Here is an 18506-nt window from a genome sequence, read left to right as displayed (position 1 = left end):
AGAAAATCAGGGTTGTGTAGTGGGGCCATCTCCTCTGTCAAATTTTGGCTTCTAGGACTTACCTTGACTGTAATTCTAACAAAAAAACTGAATGCAAGACTAAAAAAGTCCAGCCTTTCCCCTGCAGTATAAGAATTGTCTCCCTAATACATGTGTATAAAGAATCTGTAGTTCTGATAATTGGCTATAAAATCATTAAAGTCTATTAGAAACCTCTCCATAGATGGTAACTCTAAGGTCAACCTGGAATAATTCCATGGGAGCCAATGTATCTGCATCAAAAACACCTAATGTATCCTGTAGTCTGGAGACTCTCTGATAGTCTTTCAACGGTAGGAAATGCCATATACTGACTGTTACTGGGTAAGCGAGAGCAGAGCAAGCCCCTGCTGTTGTATCCTTTGTGGTGATGAACTCTATGGGCTCATTAGACAGGTTTGAAGTCCTTGTTTAAAACATACCAGGTGCTTTTTCATTAAGCAGTCACAAGTCACAGGACATTGGAGGAAAGTAGCTTTCCATGTAATAATTAGTGGTATTAATCTCATTTTAATCTTTCATGCTAAATAACATTTATTTTCATATATTTTCTGCATATGTGAAGCTTTCATTGATTCCAGTCTTTTTATGGTAAAACATCTTTGAATAAAAATTAATTTAATTTGGTAACAAAGTCCTCTGCAAAAAAAAAAAAAAAATCCCTAAATCATATGCAAGAGCTCATTTTTCCCCATGCTGATACTTGATGCAAAAATATATTCACTGTTGTTACCTGGAGCTATCTGTAGTCAGCTCTGTAATCCACTGAATTTCCAATGTGACAGAACATGAAATTCCCCAGTGTCCGTGATCCAACAGATGTTTCAGCTGACAGACAGAAATTCGGCAAGTTGCGAGTACAGTCTGCAGAGCCCGCGGGCTGGACTCCCAGGTACAGCCTGACCACAAGTAATCAGAAGAGAAGCCCTCACTGGACATAGCGTGCCACCAGTCAGCAGCAGCAGCTGCTGGGCCAAAATGTGCCAGCCCTCTGTGCAGCTCTGTGGACACACCAAAGGAGGGAGGGCCAGTGCCTGAGACACAGTGAGGTTGAGTCCTGCCAAGTGCCAAGAACCTGTAAAATGGCTCTCTAGTGGCCTGCCAAACCACGCAGAGTGAAGTACAGGCGGAGAGGGAAGGTAAGCCCTTCTACCACAAATGTAAGTTGAAGTGTTGTATGGAACCAGGTTTGGTTTCCTCCCATGTGGTAGAGAAATCCTGAGTACAGACCTGTGCTGGTACTATCATGAAATGTATCACAGAGCGGTACTGGATGTCCTAGCTTGTGTCTGGTGACAGCTTACCAGGCTGCATGCGGTTCTGCTTCTTCCTCCCAGCATTGTAATGATCACGACATATTGTGAGGCTTAAGCAGCACTTCAACATCTGCAAGTCAAAGGTATTTTGCAGAAAGTCCACGGGAAGTACCAGCGCTTAGCACAAGGAGCATCTCCTTCTCAACAGGGTCTATTAGACTGTGCTTACACTGTGACATGAAAAGGAGATTCAAGGGCAAGGTTGGGAGCCAACATGTCCTCCAGCCACAGTGGGGATGGTAAGCTCAGCAGTAGGTTGTGCTTAAAAAGCACAAAATTAATGCTGATGGACTGGAAGGTTGTGCACCTGGGCCCAGGCTAAAGCAGGTCTCCTCTTGAGCATCTCAAGATTGGTCTGGATCTGCATCTGAGTGTGTGGTTGTGTCTAATTGATCGGATTGGTGGCTTAGACCTGAGAAGGAGCTTGGGCTGGAACTAACAGGATTTATACACTGACAGCAGAAGCATATCCTGAAGTGCTGCTGTGGTACAAATAATACATCATAATAATTAATCAGCACAGACAACAGTGAGATAATTATTTAAAATCATTGATATCTCAGTCTGTGTTTTTCCCGTAGCTTAGGAATCAGCATTCATGACAGCAAGCTCTCTTCTTTTGATTTCCTGAGAGCAATTGATGATGGCAGAGCATCTAAATACCAACAGAGACAAAAGCAGGCTGCACCACCTGCAAGCTTTGCAGCACTCAGCTTAGAACAGACCCTAATTAAGATAAAAGAAATAGTTGCATCATCTTATGATTTGTTGTACAAGGTAAGTTTCATGTCACTGCATCTTATTTAATCTCTATTTTTTTTCTGCCTGGCTGGGGAATACCTCGAAGGCTTCAAAACTTTTCTGCTATTAATTGAGTGCTACCAACAACTTTGGCCTGTGTAGAAATAGCATCTTCTAACAAAATAGCATCTTCTAACAACTGCAGACTCTTTAATTAATTGTATTCTGGTAACTCCACAAAACAAGCTTATCAAATCAAGCCTAGAGCTTTTGTGAAGATAAGAATTGGAAAGGAAAAAGCGAATAGCAAATGATCAGGACCGTCCTCCCTTCCTCAACCCTCTTTCCCCCTCCAGTTGTCTGTAAACCATGTCCCAGGTGTGTTAAATATCACGTGTCTTTCCAATCGCTCTGCTGAGTTTCCTAAAGCCGAGAGTTATTATACGTACATGTAACGCGCTACCGCAGGCAGGCGTTATGGTTTTATCAGCATGAGATGAAAGGCTCGTGTAGCAACTGAGGATACCGACGCACGATCAGATGTGAGCCCATGGTAGCGGCTGTCAGCCGGGCCTCTGCGACTATCTGCATCGATGCTCTTGGCCCCTTCTGATTCTGACAGAGACAGACAAGGTGCATTAGCTGTCGAGCAGCCAGTTTCCTGGTTTTCTCCCCTGTAAAATGAGAACAATAAAAAAACCCACTTCTCTCTAGAATTTTGAAAGCTCTGAATGAAAAAATGCTGTATATTAAGTAGCCTTAGACTGTTGTGTCAGAGTCTACTGAAATGCAGCAGCCTCTAGAGTAAATAATTCTTGATGCCACAGTAAGATTGTTTTCAACCATGGGAAAGAATAATCAAAAAGACCTTGAAGGAAACATTCCTATCACAAAGAACTGTAGAGCCATCTTATCTGGACCTGCAGTTTCAGGTCCAGTTTAAGCTCATGGCTTTAAAGGCAGGCTTATTGCCTGCAAAGATGGTCTCGCTACCCCTGTATCCCCAGCAACGTGGTCCTCCTGCCCTGCCTTGTGTCAAAACCAGTACTTGTCTTCCTGCTCAATGACCCGGGTCAGGGAACTTCGACCTGACAAAAGCCTGATCAGTTGTGCGTGGCCATGGGAGAGCTGCTGCCCACACTGGGGAGGGGAAGGGAAATGTGGCTGGGAAGACGATGGGGGTAGAAATTCCCTGGCCACATTTCTGAAATCTCAATCTGTGGACTCTGTCCTGCAGTTAAAAATAACGTAGGCTTCCAACAAAGACATCGCTAGTGATGACACCAGTACAAGCACCCAAAAAAAAAGTAGTACCATGGGAGATGATGTTTTTTTTACAGAAATCTCTTTTCGCGCTGTCTGGAGACTCCTGCCATGCTTGTAACCTTATTGGGGCCACGTAGCCATTTTTGGCCGGATAGACTAAGTATTGAACAGAATACTGAAATATTTATATAATCACTATACATTTTTCATAGTAAGGGGAAAAAAAATCCTTCCTGTGCTCTGCATTATTGAAATAAGAAATAGATTAATACAATAGCACAGGTTAGCATTTGTTAAATTTCAATAGAAGACAGTATCTGTCCTCTCATCTCTGGGTGTCTTGGGCATGGAGAAGGTCACTGTTTTGTCTGCTGAAGGTATGATTTGAAAATTACTTTTGGCATGAACAAATCACCCATTTAGTCTTTTAGGATACCATTTGGTGGTTAATATAACTTCAGGGACCAAGGCATTTTCTCCAGAGAGAGACAGAGTCTGTCTACCATGCGATGGAAAAGCAGAACTTTTTCTCATTTCCTTTATGTGAGAAAGTAAGAAAGTTCTCCCTTTCCTGAGCCATTTTTGAGTAACAGTTGCTGCCACCTTTGTGATGGGTGACTCTACCGACATAAGTTTGTTTATAACCAAATATTTTGTTGTAAAGAGGCAGGTCAGAAAGCACAGTTCCTAGAGTCCAGCTAGTTGAGGGAAAAAAAATGTCATCACATCGCATCCTTGACATTTCTACAGCTGAATACAGACCTCTGAAGTTTCAAAACAAATAGGTTAAGAGTTCAGGTGTGTCATCTCTGTCAGTATAATAATTTCCCATTCTTTTTCACCATACTCAATATAATGCATACATGCTTTGTTTTTCCCATAAGACTTTCAGTACATAAGCAAAGATCAAATTTTCTTATTAAGAAGTTACAGAATCCTCTTTAGTGTTCAAAGGATTCCTTTCCAATGTCCTTTGGATGTGGCAGCATTTGTTTTGCCACTAGGCAAAACATAAAAACCCATTATTTAGGACAGTTCTAATGGTAAAACATAAAAATTGCTGTATTTCACCAGTATGCTATAGTGTTAGCAGACTAATAGGACTTTAACCTAAACTTTTGAAAGGTCTAATATTCATTTACCTTTATGAAGTCAGTGGTTTATATGTGCAGCATCACAAATAAGGGGCAGAATAAAACAAGGCTGCATAGTAAGTTAGCAGCATCCAGGCAGAATGAGAGTGGATACAACCCACAACTTTTCTAGACCTCGGTATTTCTGCCACTCATTTTAACTACTCTCTTGCATGCCTCCTGCTGCAACTGTGCTAAACCTCATCTGTTTCCCCTGGGAAACCTTTGGAAAACTCCCACGAAGAATAGGCAAGGTATTTTGTGCAAGGCAGGACAAGCTGAAGCTAATGAGGATGAAGGACTATCGAGTCCTTTAGAGAGCAGGAAACAAACTTACCCTGCCAGAGGCAATCATTGGGGGGGCAGAATGGGACAAAAGGCAAATTAAATATGCTCAGGTGAGCTTAGTTAAAAGTATTTTAATTTCAATTGTTTAAAGCAGCCCACAAATATTTTTGTTTGTTTCCTCTCTTGTCTTAACCATTACCTTTTCTGGGACTTCTGTATACTTGATATAATGCCTTTTTGCTTTTATTGTAGGTAGTGGTTTATTTCCATATTTATATTTACATGTGGCACAGAAATGCAGGCTATTTTTGGCTTCTTTCAACAATTGCATCTCATTTTTAAAAGAAAAGAAAGCTTCAAACTAAGTAAGGTTCTGAGAAATGTGTTTTGTTTCTTCATGTGTAAAGTACCTGCAAGAGGCATATGGTTCTTCTAAACTAACTGCTAAATAGTTGCTAAAAAAGAATTCTCTTTTGGAATGTCTAGGTTTGCTTAAATAATTTGAATTCTTGTTTCTCAGGTATTTTCTCTATTTGATAAAGAAGACACTAGAGTAATTAAAGCACTGGAATTTCACGAAGTACTTGACCATTTCTGCTTTCAATTATCAGAAAAGCAATTCAGGCACCTTCTCAAAACCTTAACATTTGTGAGGACTTCACAGTAGACTGGAAAGTTTTCCTGAAAAACATAAGCCACCTCATAGAGGTAAGAAGAGCTACCAGGCTATAATATATTTCTCTAAAAGAAAAGATCTGTGTTAGACGTGACTGACTAACTAACGAAGCACGCCAAGTTCACATGTCTTTCTGTTGACCTCTGTTGAGCTCCAGGAAGCCCTTATCTCCTTACAAATTGCTCTCAGAAGTTAAGTCTTGCATTCACATAGATTTAGGTCTGTACATGTGGCAAGCTGAAAGCATGACCACGGACGGATACAGCCAGATTGCCCCAACTGGGCGACATAGGATGTGGGATATCCAAATATGCCCAGTGATCCCTGAACTGTCTAAATGTCTGGCAGGGGCTGGAGAGAAAAATGAGTGGAGTGGGAAGCCCACCAAGTTCTTGGTGTCAAACAATAATAGCAGTGTAGATGTAACAGGAAGGTCAAATGCAGAGATTAGTCAAGAACAGAGAAAATCTTAACTGCAGTCACGGACAGAGTCTTCTGATGCTTTGAATATGCATGTTGTAACAACTCAAACCAGAGCTGCTGTTTCTCTGTGGCAGAGGTTTGTGTCTACAGGGCTTTGCTCAGACTTGTCCACTTGGTGCAGACTGCCGGAACAGATCCTTCCGTTCATAATCCCATCCTTTTATCAGTGCAGCAGTCCTTATCATGTTTGTAAATAAAAGGACCATTATCAAAAGGTGTAAGTAAAAGAAGTCTCTGTCCTATTTAAATTTCACAGTCCATCTCTTTCCTCTAGCGTCTCTCCTCTTAGCCCGCCTTACCCTGCGGGAAGCAGGTGTAAGTAGATCTGAGGGTACAGGATTCTAAATGACATTACCTTACAGTTCTTTCCTGAACTTGGCTAAGGATGGGAAAGCTAGCTACTAGCTAGATAAAAAGCAGTCCTGGAAAAAAAAAAAAAAAAAAAAAGTAGGTATTAACTTGCATCTTATGTTCTAAGAAGTAACTGTTTAATTTTCAAAAGTATATGCTCGAAGCACAAATAAAATGAGAAAAATAATAATCATCACCCAATGGAAAGCCATATAAAAAGCCTACTACTTTATTGCCATGGTGATAATAGAATGTTGTGCTAAACAAATAGAGCTACACAGTGATTAAATCTTGTGTCATAAAGTAGAAGCTGGAAAACCAGTGAGATCTGTCTCAGGTTCTTCAGGCCCCGAGTCAGTCTTGTCAGGTTTCAAATACTCGCAGGGCTCAAGTGATTTTCACAAGAGGAGGAGGAGGGACCGCAGGTTTCAAATGAAGGAGGACCCATAAACTGCTCCAAAGGCTTGTAATGTGCTATAGGCTTTTGTAGTGGGTTAGAGACTTTATCTGTGTGTGGCAGTTACCAACAGGCATAGCTCTACCAAAGTGCTTATTATAAGTGTAGCTTTATTCAAAATTTTATAAGGTTGCTTAAATGTATTTTATTCTCTGTAAATTTAGCATTAATATTTATAGTAGTGCAACTGTTACTTTGTCCTTAGTGGCAGGACTACATTTAATTATAGTTATTTAAAAAATAGTTGGGGATTTTAAAATATTTACATTTTCAGCTTATGAAAATTAAAATGCAGTCTTAACAGATATAATAGATTACATGGTTCTCAAGTGTAAAACAATGAAATACTTTATATTAGTTTAGAAAATGCCACATTTCCCCCTTTCTTGCTTTTATGCTGATATAAATGCAGTAAGTTTCAACTGAGTCATACCAGTACAAAGACCAATTGTATGAAATATAGCATATCTGAATAATTATTTTAAGAATGTATTTGTGTGCTGTAATACTGACCCACCTGCAAGATTTTGTGTTAACTTTAGAATAGGTAGCTGCTTTTGTTAGGGGAGGTTTTGCTGTAATGTCTTCTCATCCTCCAGGTAGGGGCTAAGCCTCCTTAACAACTTGACAAGCTGCACACTCCTGGGATCAAACTCTGCAGGAGTGTCTGTTTTAACATGAAGTCTCTTTAACAGTTAGTCCTTCAAAACCCCAAATACTTTCCACCTCAACTTAGCAAAAAAATAAGCTCCCTCCACCTCTTTCAGGAGGTACTCGGTCCATGACAGGACTGGAGCCTGTAGTGCTTTTTTTAATATTGAGCATTCACCTTGAACAGTTTTCTGTGTTGTGTTAGGGGTAGAAGGGATAAATCCATCATTAAAATCCCAAATTAATCCACAAGGGAACATTTTTGAAAAGACAAAACAAATACAAACCAGGTTCACAGTGCTGGTTCAGCTTCCAGATGCTCTCAAATCTCATATTTTCATTTTGGGTTCAACCCAAAATTTCCCATGCCTTTGCAATTTCATCCCACCCCGGGTTCACACATATTCCTGGGCTCCTGTGCAGTTTCTGAGAGAAGGCTGGTTGTTAAATTATTCACTTCATCCAAACACGCTACAATTTTGGCCTGTAAAGTGCGTATCTAAATTAATGAGGTATGCAACTCATTCAGGCGCGTTAAGAAAACTGATCATTACGCTATACAATTTGATCACTGAAGTATATTAAAAAGTAACAAGTAAAGTATGCAGCTTGATCATTAAAGTATGGAAAATTTACTGAACTAGCCTGGGATGACTTTTGTCTCAAATGGCACCTCATAAATAAAACCCACAACCACAAAGGCAAACATTCACAAACCCAAAGGCCATACAGGTTTAAGTTGTATTTTTTCCTTAGAAAACAGCTGAATAAGGGGAGATGAAAAAGACTCTTGTGGAAATTACTTCTAAATGTTTTATGTGTCACGTGGATCTTTTGATGGCTTTGACATATGTTGATGAGCTTTATATTCTGATTAACTCTCTAGCATACACATTACGGCATCTGTATATGAGCAGGATGACCACTGAAATACAGCTCTGTAGAGCTGTAGGGCTATACTATACAAAAATAGAATTAAAGAAATCTAAAGTATTTTAAGCAATATGATTACAGCTTAATATTCAGGTAAGAAAGAACCATGGCTATGGCACTTAACTTGGATGTTGCTAACCAACTGCAGAAGACCTGAGGAAGGAGACAGAGAGGACATTGTCTCAGGTGGGATGCTATTAACCACCGGTGCACTCTCTGAGGATATTCGTAAAAGTCCAGACTCTGGAAGTCCAGACATCAGGAACTTTTCTTGGCTGGCCTGCCAGCCTTCTGATTAATAAGGCCTGGTTGGAGCTATTCTGCATTAAAATAAGTGGCTAATGCAGTCTGGCCTGATGAAAGCTGCAGCTGGGAATCAGATTCCCCCAAAAGAGAATGCATCCACGTGTCCTTCCCCACTGTGAGTTATCTCAGACGTGGGAAGAGAAAAAGTAAAGAACGTGCTAAAAACGACGGTTCAGGGTGTGCTGGTCAGATCTAGAACAGCAAGGTGTCCATACAGGATCAGCACAGCTGCCTATAAGGAGGAATATATGGGGAAAGGAGGGATTATGATCAGGGCCAAACAAATTGTTGTTTAGCCTTCCTGGAGCTGCGACTGCTGAGTGATTTGCTGCAAGCTTAGTAAACCTTCACCTGTCCAGTCCAGCAGTGAGGAGAAAGAGGGCAAGGCAGGTTGAGGAGATGCTAGAGAGAAGGGACAGGTTACCACTTGTGCCCGTTCAAGGGCAGGAACTGAGTAAACCAGGGGTTTGCTGACAACGTGTCTTTCAGCTGACAAAGGGAATTACTGGAATGAGTAGACATATATTCAGCAAAGCCTTCTTTAAAAAAACGTGATTTCACCTAAAATGATGACATTTGGAAATGACGTTGACTTCCAGGACTTATTCACAGAAAAATTTGCAGAACATTTCAATATCAAATCAGGCATTTGATTTAGTTTTGTCCTGAACTTTGTTTCCACTCTAAATTCTCCATTTTTGTGTTAGCTTCCTGTTCTGAGTTTCTCTGCAGTCTGTCTCATGCTGCAGAGTGCCTTCTTCACCAGCTGAGTGCATTTTGTTTTCAGCCAGTTCCATCTGATCTACCTGTCTGCAAAACTGCAGGCTTGTTTCTTCATCCTTGATGCTCTTCCTGCCAGAGAGAGCATCCTGCTTCTTTTTGGACCAGTACCTGTGAGAGGATTCCCCCACTATAGCAAGTTCATGTCTGTTCTTGAAGACTGCCACTGTGAGAACCCTACCTCCAGATCCCAGGACTGGGGTCCAGGACTAGTTTCCACTATTTGAAAAGCACGGGGTATGTCATTACTGCCTCCGTCTTTGTTGGGCATGCTGCTGGTGGAAAATCTACAGAGCTAAAGCCTCTTGCTCTCACATCACATCACTCTCCGCAGTGGCTGCTACAACCCCTTCCTGGAAAATGCAAACTAACCAGTTTCCTTGTGATTTTGGAAACTATTCCTAAATCAACAGAGGGGACAGCACTGACATAGCTTACCAGCTCCATGAATGGAGGGTGGCTGTGCTGTGACTCCCCAAAAACTGATTTACCTGCGATGAAATGCACTGAGTGCAATGCTACGGCATATCTGTTGTAACCATACAGTTTTGGGGCTCAAAAAACCCATGAAACAAAGAAGTGACACCCTCAAGTCTTTCCACAACATTGCTTCCTAAATTCATCAGTGTTACTAAGCCAACCCTCGTGCGTTGTGTTCAGGCATGGGGAGCTGAAGTTCATTTTGCTGCCATGACCTACCTGTGAAATTGTGCCAGGAATACGTAAGGACTTACTTTAAGGAGGTAGTGCTTTTCCCTGTCTTGGGGGTGGGATTTTTACAGGTTTATTCATTACTCTCTGTCCTCCTCTGTTGAACCTCTGGACCCTCCTGTTCTGGGCCATTGATTTGATCAGACAACTGACTGCCATCAGTTACGACCCTGTGCCCAGCAGCAGAGATTAACAGGCCTGCTGATTATGTCCCTGCCCTCAGTCAGCAGCACCACAATCTCTGTCTGTCCTCATGTAGAACAGCTGTGCTCCAGGGAAATACCCCTTCTGGGATATGTCCCTGTTTGTGTCTACTTTCCAGTATTACATCTGCTTCAGGATGAGAAATGTCAAAGCTTTCCTTATGCCATGATCTAGCTCCAAGTTTCTCTTTATCCTTAGAGAAACTGTTTTGAAAATTCCCCTTCCTTGCCCCTGATCTCCTGTGCAGTGCCCTCCCCATGACTACAATGTGTTGTCCCTCCCTGTGCCAGGGCAACTGTTTTGAGATCTTTCCCCACGGACAAGTCTGCCAAAGTTGTACCTCCCTTCCCCTCTCTCTTCTGAGTAATGAAGAAAAGGATCTAATGGAATTTTAAAATGGAAAATTGTTCCTTGGGATGGAAGCTTTTCACTCTATATTTACTAAGAGAGGAGGCAAAGGAGAAAATAGGGATTAGGGAAAGTAGGAAACACAGTGTTAGGCCACCAGACCTACTGCTGATGGTCTAGACACGGCTGGGGAGACCGAGGAGTAGGGAAGCCTCAATGCTTCTCTACCCAGTTCTACCTGGGCTTAATATTTCATAGTTATTTAATACAGTAGTTATTTTAATTACATTTAGAGGAATATGGCATTTTTCTAGACAAGGCAGAGATTGGCAAGTGGAACCACCTTTGACTCGTTGTGTTAAATCTTTTCGGCAAACCATTGTATGTAATTACAGATTCTAAACACTAGTATCCTGGAAATGCGACCTCAAAACTTGAATCTGCCTGTTGCAAGCAGTTGGTCAAAAGGAAAATGGTACATTACAAAATGACCCTCAATGGCATTTTCATCTTTTATTTATAATTGGGTTTATTATTGCAAGCTCCTGTTGCACACCAGCTATCAAATCCTCAGCAGACATAAATCAGCACTCAGGTTAATGGAGCTGATCGCTGCCAGATGAGGATACAGCTCTACTTGTAACCCAGGGATAAAAGACAAGCTTCTCTATAGTGCTGAGACTCTGAAAGCTAGGATGGGCTGGCTGGTGAATTACTGGTTGTCTGAACAGGAGAAGAAAATGCATTTCCACCCCAATCCACGCTTAGGCAACTAACTCTGCTGCTTCCACGCATCTTTAGGGAAAAGCATTTATGGAAAACAACTTGAAGGTACGTGTTGTTAGGGTAAAGGAGGGCCCATGGGCTATCCACAGAAGCCTCTAAAACTGTGTAAGCTGTCAAAAGGATGATTACTTCTGGCAAAGGTCATTCTCATGTACAAAGAGGAAAATGCATCCTTTTTCAGGGGAAGATACAAGGGCCTTCTTGTGTAAGCTGTTTCCCAAGACCTTTGGTTTCTGAGCCTCCCCAGAAAGGGAGAGAGGTCAGACTTGTGACAGGGCAGGGAAAAGGACCAGAGAAATTGTAACTTGTCTTGATGTACTGATTTACTTTCTAATTAAGAATTCCTCTTAATAGAAAAATCTTCTAGAAACAGGAAGGAGCTGCAGGAACGGAGTTTCACTGAGCAGGTGTGGGTGGCAGAGCCTTCTTTTATTACTAATCAACATAGTTATGCCATTTATAGAAAAGGACATGAGGCTGTGCAAGGAACTTTCTAAAGAAGAAAAATATAGCCCTGCTTTGAACAGCAAGCAAGTTACATAGGGTGGCCCATAAGAAAAGCCTCATAATAATGTCCCCCCTCCCTTGGTGAAAGCAGGAGGTGAAAGTGGATTTACGTGGTCCACCCATGGCGCTCTCAAATTCTGTTAGGAAGGGCGAGAAAGCCTGTGAAGAACTGAGCAGGGCAGTCAGGTAACCTGGACTTCCCAGCCTACGGTGGCAGCCGGCATTTGGCCGCGGTGCAGGGCAGGTGCCGCTCGGCGGCCAGGCGATAGTGGAACCGAAGCAGGCTGCGGAGTCCTGGCCCCTGAATTCTGAAGTGGTATACCTGCAGAGGTTGATGGAAGGAGTGGAGCATGTGGCAGCAAATGTCAGAAAATCAGCTAAAAGGGAAATAACTCCTTTTTCGTCCAACAGAAATTCTTCTATAAATGGTCTGTAAGCACTGCTAGGGCGCTGCACAGCTCTGAGACAGCTTCATTCCTGTTGCTCCCTTCCAAAGGTGACGTGAGTCACAGCAAAGCTAAGAAATGTACCCACATGTATATAAGGTTAGTTTCGAATGGAGAAATGGCACTTAAATGTCCGGATGCCTGAGCCGGAGTTTGAGATTTTTAGGCTCCAGCTCCGTTATTTCAGCTAAAGGTGATTCTTTTAGCTGCAGATGATAGTCGTAGATACACACTGAATGTACTAACTGCATGTGGCAGATGAATGTAATGCAATAGCTGACTATAAAAGATTTTCTAGTTTTCAATCCGTGGCTTGCAATAAAAGCAAGTGATTTATTTTTTTATTGGCTCTCTAACCATTTTAAGATCAAAGTGTACTAGGTCTTATGAAATAAACAAAAAATCTTTAAATTAAATAAATTAGGAAAGTTTGCGCTTACAAAACATGTTTCTTTAAAAGGTTGCAGGGCAGTAACACTTTCCCTAAGTCTTTGGATTCATTAAAATGATTAAAAGCAGCGGTACAGCGCTTTTTAGTTGCAGTCATGGCAGGCAGGCAGGAGGTGTGCCCGGCGCTGGACCGCGCCTGGCAATCTTCATTTCCTGACTACAGCACGGACGGGCTTCTGCGTCTGCATCCGTGATTCCACTTCTCGTATTTCTTCTCTTACTAATAATGCAGCCATAAATCCTGTCCCGCATGTATGTTTTATGTAAAGCATGGTTAATATTGAAAAGTGTTATTTGCATCTGAAGATAGCAGAGTCTTTTCTGATTAGGAGGCAGGTTTCTTGCAGTTCTGTAAGAAACGTATTTTCTTTTCCATCCAGTTATAATGATCATGTGAGACGTGACAAGGAAACAGGAGCTCAGGACCAAAAGCCATCTGTTTCTTTTTTGGTATTTCATATTGCATGGAGCAAGAAGATGGCAAGCTTATATGCTTAAACATAAGGGTATAAAATATGACAGTAACATTTAATATGTTGTAAAGAAATGTATTTGAACCAAAACCAGATTTATTTATTTTTGGTTTTACCAGGATCTCTTACCGCAGCTACAGTAAAACTGGCTGCCAATTGTGTTTGTGAAAACTTTGCTTTCAAGATATTTTACATATTTAGTTTAGACAGTGCGGTGGGTGGGAAGTCTGCTTCCATTCCTGAAAATAAGTAGTTTCTTCAAAATTCTGGTACTGCTTTTTAAAATTATTATTGTTATTCCACATTGTGCCATTCCTGAGAATAATTTTGTAAGTAAAACTTGGTTTTATTTTAAAAACTGAAGTTTACTGCTAATTCTGGAGGCAGAATGTAAATGTTGAATAGATTTCATTGATATTTTATTTTATGAAATGCAGGCTTTTGCAAGCACAGTTAGACTTTTGGTATTCTCAGGTATGTCCATATCAAAGCCTAGCAGTGCTTTACTCTGCAGTTTATTCCAACCAACTGTATTTTGTCCTTTTTATTTCTGCTTGCCGTATAACCTTCTACTGTGTTTACTCAAAGTGTGGATTTTCCACCCTGCTGAATGCATAATTTAGTTAGCATAAGCTCCAGTGGCAGATTCTAGAAGCCATACACTGCTGTTAGATTTGAAAGCAACACACTGAAAGAAGGGGTTTGTGCACATCTTGTGCTAGCATTAACACACTTGTACCCAACCCCTCCTCTGCTGTCCTTTCACACATCCTGTACCTTTGCAGCCTTCAACTACATAGTTTAGCTGTCGCATCCCTTCTGTGGATGACCAGATTAAAAAGTGTCGCCGTAAATATACCCGGAACTTAGAAAGGAAAGGGAAATAATTGCCCTCTCTTTCATCTCAGGACTGAAGTGCCTTTTCAATCAAAGAGATTTCCACTGCTTGCTAAAGACTATTCAGATGAGAAGAATACATTTGGGATATTTGGGCTAGTTAGCGCTCGCTTCCCTTTTTTCTGCATTAACAGAATAGCCCTCTTTGTAAGATCACCCAATTTTTTAGACCTTTGTAAAAGTTTAGGTCAGTCTTGGAATCCTGTGCTTTTGTTGGCCTGTCACCAGTTGGATCACATTTATAGAGGGTCTATTTTTTCCCTTTAACTACTTGCATAGCCCCTTTTCTCTTTTGTGGTGCAAGCCAGAATTCCTGGAAGCAGGTTTTACTGCCTGCAGGATCTCGAAGGCCGCCTTCTCCATGGACATTTCCCTCTTTGACTGGCTGAATGCCACATCGCGATTTATAATTTATTCAGTGGATCCATTACAGATTCTCTGTGTATGTTTCTTGTCTAGACTGGTGAAGGGCAAAAAGTCATTCCACCTAAATCTTCTTGGGAGCTGTCAGAGAGAGGCATCCTCTTGCAGATACAAGACGTAGTGACTGCTGGCTTTAACACAATTGCACGAGAGCTTAAAGACATTGACTCTTCAAAAGATAAGACAGTATCGAAAGGGGGGTTCTGGGATATAGGTAATCGGCATTTTCAGTGGCTGACTGAAGATCAAGTAAGAAAACTATATTATTTTGTCTTGTTAATTTAAGTGTACAACTGGGTAAATTGGCTATGGCTGGAGACATGTGGTTTGCATACTGTTGTGTATAGGCAAGTAGTTTAAAAATTTGGATGAAATTAAAATGTTTTAAGACTATCATTCCATGGACATTTGTTGCTACATTTGTGGGAGATTATTTTTTTCCTTATTTCTGAGTATGGTTGTGAACTATAATAATCGCAGGCTTTCTAAAGCAAAGTCACGGCGATGCTATTGCTAATAGGAAAGGTGTGAATTTAAAGCACAGTAGTTCTCTTTAACTAGCTCTTTATCTGTATATTTTGCCATTTTAAAAGTTTCTTTTTTTCAGATTTAAGTTAATTCACTTCCAGTTGATAGGAGAAAAAAGCCTTCTCAGCATGGAATAAAAAGTATTTCCATGGGAAGCTAATGCAAATTCCTTTTTCTCAGCAGCTATTTTGTACTGCACTCCTTGGACAAAGGAAGGGGCAAGCATTTGACATTTCCTGGCCACCTCTCAGCTACTTTTCCGGGTTAAAGATTCCCCCAGATTAGCAGAGTTTATGTAACTTAGGATTTAACTTGAGCGACTGAAGTCATGGCATGAATCTGGCAGTACAAACCATCTGATTAGCCCAGTGCTAATTTCAGGTGAACGTGAGAGGCCAGTCTTTTGTAAGATTCTGCTTCTGCTGAACTTGAGGGTTTTTTTAATCTTTTCTAATGCTGGTTCAATGTGATTTTTTTTTTTCCTAGTCCAAAGACTAGGTGAATAATAAAACAGAGGGAACCTTGACTAAAAGATTTCAGATTTCATTTAACAGTCTAACCTTCATGCTCATGAGTGCATCAGTGCCATTTGGCAGCAAACTGAAAGACAAGACACGGAGCCTCCAAACTCATACACATGTCTGCACTAGAGAAAATTATTTTGGTACTTTGCTCATTGCAGATATACCCTCTGATTTCTTGGTCCAGCATTTTTTACTATAAATTGCAGACAGGAGCAGGGCTTGCTTGTAATTACAGCAAAGAGGCTGCACAGTCTACCATGTTATCAGGCACTGCTACGCATGTTTAAAGGTACAGATGAAAGCACTGAAAAAAAAATATTTTTCCACTTCCCCTTTGAAAATACTAGAAAAAAACCCAAATGGCCTGTGCGCTCTATTCCTAGTGGCCACACTTCTGGTAGGGTACCAAGTGCAAGTGCCAGATCTGAACCTGGAGCCTCAACACCAGGTGAAAACAAAAGTGAAAATGTGGTGACACTCTTTCTTCATCTTTGTGAACCACTAAGCAGAAGCACCAGGGTGAGCTCATGGCTGAGCCCTGACTGAGGCAGGAGAATGTACACCTTCCTGGGCTGTGAAAAATCTCGTTTTTTTTCTCTTTTGGAAGCAGTAAGGCAGGCATCTCCAGCTGAAGAGTCCTCCAGACTAGATCCTGTCTACTTTACACTCAAGAAGCAGAGAAGGGACACAGGAGCTATTTTATACTTAAAAACATACTTCAGACAAGTGAAGAAAAAAAATTTGATAGAAACTGTCATCCATAATAGCAATGAGAAGCAGGCCTGAGGAGCCTCATTTATATAAGCAGCAGCCTCAGTGTGAGTGAGACTCAAGCCCTGTATCTCCAGAGATATTTTGATTTTGACAGGCTTCTCAAAGATATGCCTACGTATATCTATATGAAGATGCCCCAGGAGAGCCTTCCAATCTGGGTACAGGGTTTGCCACTGCTAATCCAAACCCCTGTTGTTCAGGCTGTTGTCACTGCTCAGAGTTGTTATGGAAGTGTTACTAATAGTCATAGTCTAGATGACTATAAAAATGTCCTCTTTTATCCTTCTTTGGATGATGGCCACTTACTGTTTGTTATTAAGAAGGCCCAGCTGGAATCTGTTTCAAGTAGTGGATGAAGAATTTCTTCCTGAAGTTTGGATTCTTGGTCTTGGGAAGTTCTGATACTGTGACCTTTTTCATAAAAGGCTAAGGATGGTAAACAATGCTGCAAGCAATGTGTCGATTAATATCTTGCTGACTGACATCCCCCTCCTTATCACAGGCACTTTTCTCCTCTCTGCTTGAAGTCCCTTGACTTGCTTGAACTATCTGCAATCCCCCAAATGGCTAAACTTTGTTGGGTGTTGAAATAGTTTCTAACTATAGCTAACCCAGCTCATCAGGGTATTGTTCTAGTTAATTGAAGTTTGTAATACACTTTGAGATCCTTGTATGAACTGTGAAGTATAATCACAAGCGCAAAATAGAATTGTTTATAATTCATAATGTGGTAGCAGCCAGGCCAGTGGGGGAAAGTTGAAAGGAAATTCAAAATGTATCCTTTGCCCTTTTGAAGTTTGACTGCAATTTGGCACATGCATCAAAGAGGTGACTAGTTTCCTTTAGGGTTTAAATCTCTGCCAAAAAAAATCAAATCAAAAGCAATCTGAGGTTCCCAATTAGATTTATATTAAAAATCAATAATGAAGACCCTAAAAAGGCATACTGATGGCTCTTGAAACACTTGTGAAATGAGTGCAGCTCATTTAAGGGCAGGCTGTGATAATCCTTGCTTCGATTAGTAGCTATATCATGAGTGGTCCCATTTAATTTAGTGCAGTGATTTACTGAATAAAATGCTATTCAGTGGGAAATCATCCCAGCCTTGTCCTTGATTCCATATGTAGCCTGGAGGGTGGGCTACCTGGGCTGTGTTGAGCCAAGCAGCCACAAGGACCTCCATGGGCAGCAGAAGCAAGGGTATCAGCAGCTGGGCCCAGGTTTTCTGTAGGCTGGCTGTATTGTAAAGGTACAGTTCCTGGCCATAGATCATAACTATATGTGATTCTAAAGGCTGTAAAGATTTCATGCTATGTTCTTTCATGCTGATTCATTTTGCCCTCCAGGTGAAATAATTAGTTGATGCAAATACAATAACTGAGGAACCTTAATGGCCTCCTGAGATGGTGGTATAACTTAGGTGCACCTGATAGCATGAGAAATTTGCCTCAATGGTATTTAGCCAGGATACAGGTGCACCATGTATTTGATTTACATCTCATGTTAAAGTGTTATTCTTCTATACTTCAGCTCAATCACTATGTCTAATCACAGGGTTTAGTAGCTTAAATGGCACACTAAGGACCCAATTCAATTAAAAAATGTCCTGCAGAAATACTTTCATATTGTTTTCCCAGCCTTGTGTAGGCTTCTGCAGAGAAACTGTGATTTCTTTTTAATAAGATGGGCCCTAGGATTCCTTCTATTCCAAGTCATCCTCTCCCTTTCTTTTTGATATGTTTTGTCACATCCTTAGTACATAAGGGGATTATGTTGTTGTAAAACTAGTATTTACAAAAGTCATCTTTTGCTTCTTCATTAGCTTGAAAATCTTTGGAAGACAGTGGATGGCAGTGCTGGTGGATGCTTGAAGTATCAGGACTTCTTGAAGAAGTTTAGCTTGGAACATGTAATGATGTCATCAAGCACTTCCAGTGCAACTACTTCTGCAACTTCTACCAAGCCAGCCACCTATGCTGTGCAGGACCCACGCATGTCTTCTCAGCCTGAAAGTC

General features: G+C 41.1%; 1 protein-coding gene across 1 annotated transcript in view; it reads left to right on the top strand.

The window, feature by feature from the left end:
* EFCAB6 (EF-hand calcium binding domain 6) overlaps positions 1-18506 on the top strand; it is a gene marked incomplete at both ends in the record, with an annotated part of 114063 nt that overhangs the window by 87854 nt on the left and 7703 nt on the right. Inside the window, 5 exon segments of the mRNA XM_081999877.1 lie at positions 1937-2132; positions 5304-5418; positions 5421-5491; positions 14702-14914; positions 18314-18400. Coding sequence (XP_081856003.1) covers positions 1937-2132; positions 5304-5418; positions 5421-5491; positions 14702-14914; positions 18314-18400 — 682 coding nt within the window.

The sequence above is a fragment of the Phaethon aethereus genome (genome assembly GCF_964289735.1).
Source record: "Phaethon aethereus genome assembly, chromosome: 1".
Taxonomy (NCBI): Eukaryota; Metazoa; Chordata; class Aves; order Phaethontiformes; family Phaethontidae; genus Phaethon; species Phaethon aethereus.
Note: the sequence above shows the minus strand (reverse complement) of the source record. Positions and strands in the feature narration are given on the sequence as shown.